A 10,414-nucleotide genomic window follows, 5' to 3' on the forward strand; every position below is an offset into this window, starting at 1 on the left:
ATACTATTATTCAGTTAAAAGTATATATGAGAGAGAAACTTTGATATCCTGATTAAGCATCGTTGAGATTTATCAAACTCAAATGGGCATTCAATATTGCTCAAAAGTCTTATTATGCCCCCAAATCTCAATCCTTCGCTTCCTGATCACTATTCAGTACCTTCTATAATTATTAAACCCCAACTCTCCGTTCTCTCCCTCATTCTAAACTGATGATTTTGAGAGCAAATAGAAACCATCAAAAGGAACTCTCATCTTCCTCACACTAAATCTGCAACCATCCTCATCTTCCTCTGTTATAGGAAAGGAGCAAGGTCTTTTTCAAAAGTCCATTTCTCAACAAATGCTCTTTATCGTCATACCCTTCTACATTCTTAGGTATCTTGTTCCATTTATTACTCCTTTTCTCTTTTATATCTACAACATTTTCTTTTCTACTGGATTAATTTCCAGAGCAGTCAACTTTGCTCTAATATCTTTTATCCAAGACAATACAATCCAAAATAAAAATCATTATGCCACCCCTTTCCAGCTACTGCCCTGTTTCTCTATACCCTTCATCCAGTCAAGCTTCATAGAGAAGGGACTATTTATGCTGTCCTTTTCCTCACGTCTCATTTACTCTTCAACACACTAAATCTGTACATCTCTCTCAGAATACTATAAAAACTACTCTGGAGCCTCTAACTAGTAACTTCTATATTCAGTATACAGAATGCAGTTCTGTAACCAGCAACATTTTTCTGTATTTATTTGACTTCTCAACAACATTTGGCAAAACTAATCACTTTTCCTTGAAACATTGCCTATATCGATTTTCCTAACACTGCACTCTCCTGATTTTCTGTCTGCTCTTTGGGGGTTCCTTCTCAGTCTTCTTTGCTGACTAGATTCCTTTTCTACCCAAACTCTTTATTTGAAATTCATTTATTTTTATTTTACTTTATTATGTTGTTATTATTATTATTTTTTTTTACAGATTTATTGACATATAATTGACAAATACCTAGCCTCTTCAAATAGAAGGTACTCAGGGTGTAATTCAGCACTCTCTTGTCTTTTGCATATTTTTATAATTTGGCTTCAGAAAATATTTAGATATGGAATGATCATAAATCTATATTTATATTCCAAACCAACCTTTGAGCTCTAGACTCATATCTGAGCATTTAATTTTTCCACTAAGATATTTTATAGACATCTCAAAATATGTCCAAATTTATCTCCTGACCTTCTTCCCAAACCCTATTGAACTATTTCCTCCTCAGAAGCTTCACTATTCCATCTGAACACAACTCTCTACCTCTTTACCTGGCTAATGTCTACTCATCCTTTAGGTTTTCATTTAAACATCACTCCTTTAAAAAGGCCTTCTTTAATCCTCTTAATTATATTAGACTATATTATTGCATCCTATATTTCCCTTCAGATCCCAAATGACCATTTACAATTACATATCTATTTGTGATCTTTTTGTTCAATTATGACTTCTCTCTCTCTCTCTTGCTATGTTAGAAGCACATTATTAACTCCCTTACCTGTTCAAGTCTGCTGAAAGTTTGTCTTCTCAATGAGGACTTTTCTGACCCCCTGTATATAATTTTAACCCTGCTTTCCCAACTCTCTTACTTTGCTCTAGTTTCCTACTCCCCTCAACACTTATGTATCTCTAATATTCCATATAATTTGCCTACTGGTATTTATTAAGTTTTGTTTTTCTCTCACTCTAGAATGTAAACTTTATAAAGATTTCCTGTCTCTTTTGTTCATTGATATGTTCTAAATGCCTAACACATGATAGGAATTCAATAAATATCTGTCGAAAGAATCAGGAGCTGTGTCTGTTTTGCTCCACACTGTATTCCAAACAAATTGATTTTTGTGATAAAGTTCAGGTAATATAAAATCTAAGATGAAAATTGAAGCACAGTATCACAAACACAGTGGGATTTCATATTTTGTGAATGAATGAATGCTTTCAGATAAAAAAAATCATATTTAACTTGGAATTTAGAAAGTGAGCCTCATCTTTTTTATTTTTTATTGTTTAAAAAATTTTAAAGCACACAACAATATCTTTTGTTCTCCTTTTTCACATAAGTTGTGAAAGATAATACAAAATGGAAGCTGCCTGAGAGGAAGTACCATGTCCCCAATCTTACTTGGTGTTAGCTGATGTCTAGCCCTCTTCCTGGTACTTAGCAAGAACAAATACTTTAGGAACTAACGACCAACCTATCCAGTGAAGTGATGGCACAGGCCATCAAGGGAAGGCTAGACAGTACCATGCAGTAGTGGAAAAACTGGGGACTTAAAATCATTAAGGGGGTGAGCTGTATTTCTGTCTCTATCATCTGACAAAATCTAGCAACTTCCATGAGCCTATTTCTTCATATGATAAGTGAGAGAATGAAACTAGATGATTTAGTTCATTTTAACTCTTGTTAACTCTACCGAAATGAGAGCTCCGTGAAGTAAGAAATTGTATCTGTCTTGTTCACCAGTGTGAAAATAAGACATAGATCAGTATGTTTGGCACACAGTAGGCCCCAAGGAATTTGTGGGAAGATCTCTAAAAATTTCTTCCCGTGCTAACATTTTAAAGAAGAAAAATCTTTGAAGTGTCCTAAATAAATCGCTCTTTTTATAAGAGAAATCCATATATAGGTTATCAGCATCTTAAATTCCCTAGCTCATGGTTAAAGAGTAAATGCCTGTTTCCTCCTGATGACCTCTTGGGTACTTAATACTTAAACAATTATATTTATATAATTAGCACTTTATTTGAAATCTTTAGCTCTGAGTCCCAGAACACCAAACTCCTCAGGAAGTGTATCTTTACATTGTACAACTTCCTACTGTTTCCAGTTTTATTGGCGGCCCTTCCCTGCCATTCTGTAGTTTCCGACACAGAAGGACCTCTTCCCATTTCCCAGCCTCTTCCTCTTCCTTCCTCTTCCTTCCTTCCTAGTGTAGGTTGGTCGGGCACTCAGTGGCCCCCAACAGCTCAACGCAAACCGCTGCCCCCTGCCAGTTATTGGGGACCGCCCGGCTTTCCAACCTACACTAGCAATGCGCATTCGTAGTGAAATGAAGTCATTTTTTGTATCGTAAACTCTAAATGAAATCGTCTTTGTATACCGTAAACTAGGGATAGCTCGTCGGTAGTGAATCTATGTGTTTACAATTGTTTTCTAGCCTCGGAGCTGCTGCAGGAATTGATTGGTTCCCTCGCGCCCCTGACGCCTGGGGTCCCCCTACGCACGACTGGACCCCGCCCCCTTGCGCGGCCATCTGCTTCTCTGTCTGTCTCCCAGTCTCTCGCTCGGTATCTCCCCTCTAACACTACCCTGCTCCCCTCCGGCTCCGCCTCTTCCCCCTCCCCCTGCGCGGGGCTTCGAATCTTTCCTGGTCGTTGCCAGGGAGACAAGCCGATACCAGGCAAATAGGCATTCAAGAAAGAAAAGGGAGAAAAGCTACACGGCAGCCTGGTAACAAAGGAGCGATAAAAGCGCCCCCGAAATGGGGAGCTAAGGACGCGTCTGCGAGAAAATCTGAAAGCGAGCTAGCAATCACCCCAAGTTAAACTGGGAGCGGAATGCAGATGAAAGGGCATGTTTCTCGTTGGGGATGGAGGGAAATCAACAGCCTTAAATAAGCTTTTGAGAATAGCCTGGAAAGTGGTTTTGGATCAGCCCAGTTAGCTTTTCAAGTTGTAACTCTGCTAATACAGGGGATTCGCGTTCACTGCTGCGGCTGGGTTCTTGGGCCGGGCCAGCGGGCTCCTTTAAAGGTGATAACACGTTTGGCAAGGTAGACCTCTACGGAAATGTCTTTCCATCAGCTCTAGGGAATATGACTTCGTGATTGAATAATGCATCTGGAGGAAGTGGACAGTGAGAAGACGAAGCTTCATATAACGATGTGCAGCTTGGTAATTTCAAAGCAATACTTGAACAAAGAATTATATTGGCTTGAACCAACCATCTTTTTCACTCAGAGCGTGACCTATTTCCCTACAATGAGCGGAAAATAAAACAGAATTCAGAGCCAGCACCAAGAGAAATGAACCATTCCCTCGACTGCTTCTCACCGCCATAAGCAAAAGATTATTCATTTCAGAACTGCTAAAGGCAATCGAGAAAAGGTGGTCTGATTTGGACAGTAGTGAAAACTTTAGGAGCAAAAATGTAGGTGGTAAGAGAATGCTTATTAGGCTGTATCCTTGATTTTTGCCCAACCCCACCCATTCTTTAAATCAGTGCCTTGACTTTCACACACAAATAGCGTCTGGTACTTCCGTGGCAAGAGGAGTAGATGGAGGTACCCTCTGTCCCTTTATAAAAGCTTTTCTTCTAACCCAAGTTACACTTGGAGCGTTCAGGGGTCTTCTTGCTATCTCTCAACATATAATTTCTCCTTAGAACTGTAATCGTCAGTCCGGTTGTTTAGAATTTCATCGCTCCTGCCTCTCTCCCTCCCTGGAGTATACTCGCATGCACATTCACATACGTTCAGAAATAGAGTCCATCAGATCCCGGCAGTAGGCTGAAAACGATTCATATCGACGCAAATTTCATCCTAACTGTAAATATGGATTAATACACTCGAGGCTGTCTCATTTCACCATAGAGGAAATGTAATCATGTCATCTCATACAGTGATAAAATGTGAACTGTTTCGATTTTTTCGTAAATGGCTCTCACTTTATATTGTGTGTGTAGGGGGAATCTAGTTACTAATTGGGAATAGTCAGAGATGGAAGATTTGATGAGCGCCGCAGGCCAGTCTCAAAATATTTCATGCCACTGTGGCATAGGATAGGGAGTGTGGCTTCGGTTGCTTGCCGCTTCTGCATTTTCCACATCTGGCCTACAGACCTAATTCTAACTCGCGACTTCGTTTGATGAAATTCGATCTTCGTGGTTTAAATACCTTTTCAATTTGGGGCGGTTTAACATTTGCAACCGTTAAAAAAAAAAAAAACCCATGCAGTATCTGTGAACCAATATGGACCACGGAGAAAGAAAACATGCTGCACAAATCCCAGCCATTGTCTTTAACACTCGCGCGCGCGATATGACACACACACACACACACACACACACACATAAACACACGGGGAAGATGGGGAAGGGGAGAGTGGAGAGAGAGACACGATATAGATCGACAAGAGTCAAAGCGAGTCAAGTTAACGCTTTCTCCGCCCCAGTACCCCCTCCCGCGTTAATTAATTACAAACAAGGCAAGCTAATCAAGTGATGCATTATTATTTTCAAGCAGAGGGAGGTGAGAGGCATGTATTTTTAATTGATTTATTTATTTGGAGGACATTAATTCTTGGTCTGAGACTGATTTTCAAACCGTTTGCAAAGCGCGGCTCCATTGTTCGCCAGGAGCGCAGGCCCCGCCCCCTGCTTTGTGTGCGGCGCGCGGATTGGCCGGCGCGCGCGGGGGCCGCGTCAGCGCCCGCGAGCCCATTCATCTGTGCACTTGGGCGTTGGACCCCGCATCTTATTAGCAACCAGGGAGATTTCTCCATTTTCCTCTTGTCTACAGTGCGGCTACAAATCTGGGATTTTTTTATTACTTCTTTTTTTAAAAAACTACACTTGGGCTCCTTTTTTTGTGCTCGACTTTTCCACCCTTTTCCCTCCCTCCTGCGCTGCTGCTTTTTGATCTCTTCGACTAAAATTTTTTTATCCGGAATATATTTAATCGGTTCTCTTCTGTCCTCTTCACCACCCCCACTCCCCCCTCCCTCCGGTGTGTGTGCTGCTGCTGCCGCCGCCGCCGCTGCTGCCGCCGCTGCTGCTGCTCGCCCGGTCGTTACACCAACTCGAGGCTCTTTGTTTCCCCTTGGATCTGTTGAGTTTCTTTGTTGAAGAAGCCAGCATGGGTGCCCAGTTCTCCAAGACCGCTGCGAAGGGAGAAGCCGCCGCGGAGAGGCCCGGGGAGGCGGCTGTGGCCTCATCGCCTTCCAAAGCGAATGGACAGGTAAATTATACCTGTGATACCAGTCATTTCTTTGGTGTCTTTCTCTAATCCCAACGATTCCCCTTTCCCCCTGGTTGCTCCCGAGGTGCATTCGGCGGAGACGAGCGTGGCTAGATTCCAGTCTGAAAGTTGAATGGAAAGTGGTAGCCTAAATTGTCGATTTCTCATAGGAAGGGTCTCCCCCCTTGCCCCAAAGGAGTGATTCCCGGAGTATCCGGGCGAATTCTATTGTAGACGGGAGGAAAGAAGTGATAAATCGTCTAAAATGGCGTGTTTGGAGCTTGGCAGAACGTGACTAGATAGGTGCTAGCACCACCACCCCCGCCCCCAGCCAGGTTGCATTTGTGTTTAGTGGGCACAAAGGTGTTTAAGTGACTCTGACATTTTTTGTCGAGACTGGGTCGCCTTCAAGATTTCTAAACTGGTGTGATTTGTGCGTGTGTGTGTGTCTGTGTGTGTGATTAGGGAAGCGGTGGCGGTGGGGGTGGGGGGGCGCAATGGGATGGCGGTGGAGAAGGACGAGAGGGGAAGGGCTGTCTTATTGTATACCGAGGCGGCGTGCCCTGGGTTCTTGGAAAGGCAGCTGGATAGCTGGCTGGAGCTGGGCGGAAGGGCTTTCAGTATCTTTCGATGGGGCTTTCCCACTGTTCTAAATCTTTATTCATAGCTATCTGTGGTATAACACACTCATTTGACTTTTAAATGGCACCCCTGGGATGGGAAGACTCTGGGTCCTTAAGAACCTGTCCAGGTGGTCAAGAGGAGGTAGTTGGTGTGTTTCCGTCGGGATGGTTCGTGTGCGGGGCCCCTCTATCACCGCGGGAGCCGCCCCGGCGCTGCCCAGACCCAGGCGGATGGCCACGGTTCGGTGGGCGCGAGAGGTCGGCCACGGGTGGCTGCTCCGCAAACACTGGGTACCCACCACGCCTCTTTTCCTAGAGCAGAGGCCGCGTTGCTTCGCCTGCTGTAATCTAATGGGGAAAGCGAGCTCTGCCAAGAGGCTTTGAACTCGTTAAAAATGCAAAATGAGCCTCCCGGGCACACCCCAGCTTCAGAGAATCACTGGCGAAGGTGGGCGTGGAAGCAGAGGTGAAGCCTCAGAAATAGTGGGTTTCCCCCTGCCTTGTGGGTTTTATTCCGATCAGGACGCCTGCAAGCCACCTGAGCTTTGTTTGCGGACTCCGAGCTGTGCTATCCGGGCTCGGGGGCGCCTCAGCCGGCGGGCAGGGCCCGACAGGGCTGGGCGGGGTGGCCCCGCGGCCCCGCCCCTCCGCGCCCGCCGCTCGCGCCTCGCTCTGCGTGATGGAGGCGCAGCGCCCCCTGCTGACCCCAGGACCTAGGCGGGCGTAGGGCCTTTGCGCGCGCAGCCCGGGCGCTTCTGGCTGCAGCGTTGTGATCACCCTGGGAGTTCTTGGAGGTTTCCTGGAGCCCTTTGGGTTTAGGGAAGGAAAGGGTATTTGTAGCGTAGACACAGACCTCTGGCGCTGTTCCTTCTTTTCTTCCCTCAAAGGGCGTTTGGCGTGTCATGTTTTATGTGACCTTTTTCTAAAGCCCGAGAGGCCAAGGCTGGAATGGGTTACCCTTTGCTTTCCACGTTTGGGACTCGGCCCTTTTAAATCCGTAGAGCATTTGTAGAGTGGTGGAAGCTACTTTTGTGCCTTTAGGGCGCCCTAAAGGGCACTGCCCCCATTTCTTCCTAGAGTTCTTTCCTGGGTACCCAACCCCGCCTCCTCATAAAGGGGGGCTGCGGCTCCAAAGCCAGAGGGGCCCGGGGTGGGGGCGGGAATGGCGGCGCCCGGGCCGCTTCAGTGACGCTCCCGCTTTTCCTTCTCCACAGGAAAATGGCCACGTGAAGGTAAATGGTGATGCTTCTCCCGCGGCCGCCGAGCCGGGCTCCAAGGAGGAGCTGCAGGCCAACGGCAGTGCCCCGGCCGCCGACAAGGAGGAGCCGGCAGCCGCCGGGAGCGGGACGGCGTCGCCTGCTGCGGCCGAGAAAGATGAGCCGGCCGCCGCCGCCGCCCCCGAGCCCGCGGCCAGCAGCGCGGAGAAGGAGGCGCCCGCGGAGGGCGAGGCTGCGGAGCCCGGCTCGCCCACGGCGGCGGAGGGCGAGGCCGCGTCCGCCGCCTCCTCGACGTCTTCGCCCAAAGCCGAGGACGGCGCCACGCCCTCGCCCAGCAACGAGACCCCGAAAAAAAAAAAGAAGCGCTTTTCCTTCAAGAAGTCTTTCAAGCTGAGCGGCTTCTCCTTCAAGAAGAACAAGAAGGAGGCGGGAGAGGGCGGCGAGGCGGAGGGCGCAGCTGGTGCCTCCGCCGAGGGCGGCAAGGACGAGGCCGCTGGGGGCGCGGGTTCGGCCGCCGCCGAAGCGGGCGCGGCCCCCGGGGAGCAGGCGGCGGCGCCGAGCGACGAGGCCGCCGCGGGCGAGGAGGGGGCGGCGGGTGGCGACCCGCAGGAGGTCAAGCCAGAGGAGGCCGCCGTCGCGCCTGAGAAGCCGCCCGCCAGCGAGGAGGCCAAGGCCGCCGAGGAGCCCAACAAGGCCGAGGAGAAAACCGAGGAGGCCGGGGCCAGCGCCGCCGCCTGCGAGGCGCCCTCCGCCGCGGGGCCCGGCGCGCCCCCGGAGCAGGAGGCGGCCCCCGCCGAGGAGGCCGCGGCCGTCTCAGCCTCGTCAGCCTGCGCAGCCCCCTCACAGGAGGCCCAGCCCGAGTGCAGTCCAGAAGCCCCCCCCGCGGAGGCGGCAGAGTAAAAGGGCACGAGTTTTTGAGATGATCGAAGAACTTTTCTCCCCCCGTTTGTTTGTTGGAGTGGTGCCAGGTACTGGTTTTGGAGAACTTGTCTACAACCAGGGATTGATTTTAAAGATGTCTTTTTTATTTTACTTTTTTTTAAGAAGCAAATTTTGTTCCCCCCCTCCCCCACAGATCCCATCTCAAATCATTCTGTTAACCACCATTCCAACAGGTCGAGGAGAGCTTAAACACCTTCCTCTGCCTTGTTTCTCTTTTATTTTTTATTTTTTGCATCAGTATTAATGTTTTTTGCATACTTTGCATCTTTATTCAAAAATGTAAACTTTCGTTGTCAGTCTGTGGACATGCCCATATATGAAGGAGATGGGTGGGTCAAAAAGGGATGTCAGATGAAGTGATAGGGGCCACGAAGGGGAAATTTAAGTGGTGCATAGCATTGCCAAGATAATGTGCCACTAGAAATGATGGTGTAAAGGCTGTCTTTTTTAAGAAAAGTTATTACGATGTATTTTGTGAGGCAGGTTTACAACACTACAAGTCTTGATTAAGAAGGAAAGAGAAAAAAAAAACACCAATACCCAGATTTTAAAAAAGATCATAGTCTTAGGAGTTCATTTAAACCATAGGAACTTTTCACTTATCTCATGTTAGCTGTACCAGTCAGTGATTAAGTAGAACTACAAGTTGTATAGGCTTTATTGTTTATTGCTGGTTTATGACCTTAATAAAATGTAATTATGTATTACCAGCAGGGTGTTTTTAACTGTGACTATTGTATAAAAACAAATCTTGATATCCAGAAGCACATGAAGTTTGCAATTTTTCACCCTGCCCATTTTTGTAAAACTGCAGTCATCTTGGACCTTTTAAACACAAATTTTAAACTCAACCAAGCTGTGATAAGTGGAATGGTTACTGTTTATACTGTGGTATGTTTTTGATTACAGCAGACAATGCTTTCTTTTCCAGTTGTCTTTGAGAATAAAGGAAAAAAAAAATCTTCAGATGCAATGGTTTTGTGTAGCATCTTGTCTATCATGTTTTGTAAATACTGGAGAAGCTTTGACCAATTTGACTTAGAGATGGAATGTAACTTTGCTTACAAAAATTGCTATTAAACTCCTGCTTAAGGTGTTCTAATTTTCTGTGAGCACACTAAAAGCGAAAAATAAATGTGAATAAAATGTACAAATTTGTTGTGTTTCTTTATGTTCTGGTAAAATACTGAGACTTCTAGGTCTTAAGATAAATTTGAGGAAGATCTTGCATGTCATCGAGAGTAAATTATCTTGTGGTTTTTAATCTGAAGTTTTCAAACTGAAATTAATCAGCCTTGTCAGATTACATGCAGAGTTTACAACATTCCATGTCAAATCTGTTACCTTTTATCTATATTTAGTTTTCATTTAAAAATTGAACAATTACTTTTATTGTAGTTATGTAGCATGTCAGAATAAACCATTTAATAGAAAAGCAATGTGACCCAAAGACTTAATGTCATGTGAAAATTTCATAAAACTTTTTTTTTTTTTGTCGTGGAGGTCCAGAAACCTAAATTGATAATGACTGAGTCTCTTTAATCCAAATTGCAGATGGGTCATAAAAAGTAACCAAATGTGTTTCAAAAGTTGATGGTGTATTACCTGCCATTGTAACTGCTTAGTGCTTGGATA

General features: G+C 46.0%; 2 protein-coding genes across 2 annotated transcripts; both read left to right on the forward strand.

Annotated features, from left to right (window-relative positions):
• Positions 1-5,246: 5,246 nt before the first annotated feature.
• Positions 5,247-5,885, forward strand: LOC120609398 (uncharacterized). The gene has a single exon (XM_039871878.1). The coding sequence runs from the start codon at positions 5,262-5,264 to the stop codon at positions 5,883-5,885; it is 624 nt and encodes a 207-aa protein (XP_039727812.1). The 5' UTR covers positions 5,247-5,261.
• MARCKS (myristoylated alanine rich protein kinase C substrate) lies at positions 5,490-9,929 on the forward strand. The gene is made up of 2 exons (XM_039870676.1): positions 5,490-5,997; positions 7,835-9,929. Exons 1-2 carry the CDS (start codon positions 5,896-5,898, stop codon positions 8,735-8,737), a joined length of 1,005 nt encoding a protein of 334 aa, XP_039726610.1. The 5' UTR covers positions 5,490-5,895; the 3' UTR covers positions 8,738-9,929.
• Positions 9,930-10,414: the final 485 nt, after the last annotated feature.

This window comes from Pteropus medius, unplaced genomic scaffold, assembly GCF_902729225.1.
Source record: "Pteropus medius unplaced genomic scaffold, Ma_sr-lr_union100, whole genome shotgun sequence".
NCBI classification, from domain to species: Eukaryota; Metazoa; Chordata; class Mammalia; order Chiroptera; family Pteropodidae; genus Pteropus; species Pteropus medius.

Coding starts and splice junctions, on each gene's coding strand:
- LOC120609398 (XM_039871878.1), top strand. CDS start 5,262: ATGCATTATTATTTTCAAGCAGAGGGAGGTGAGAGGCATGTATTTTTA.
- MARCKS (XM_039870676.1), top strand. CDS start 5,896: ATGGGTGCCCAGTTCTCCAAGACCGCTGCGAAGGGAGAAGCCGCCGCG. Junction 5,998..7,834: donor CTTCCAAAGCGAATGGACAG/GTAAATTATACC, acceptor CCTTCTCCACAG/GAAAATGGCCACGTGAAGGT.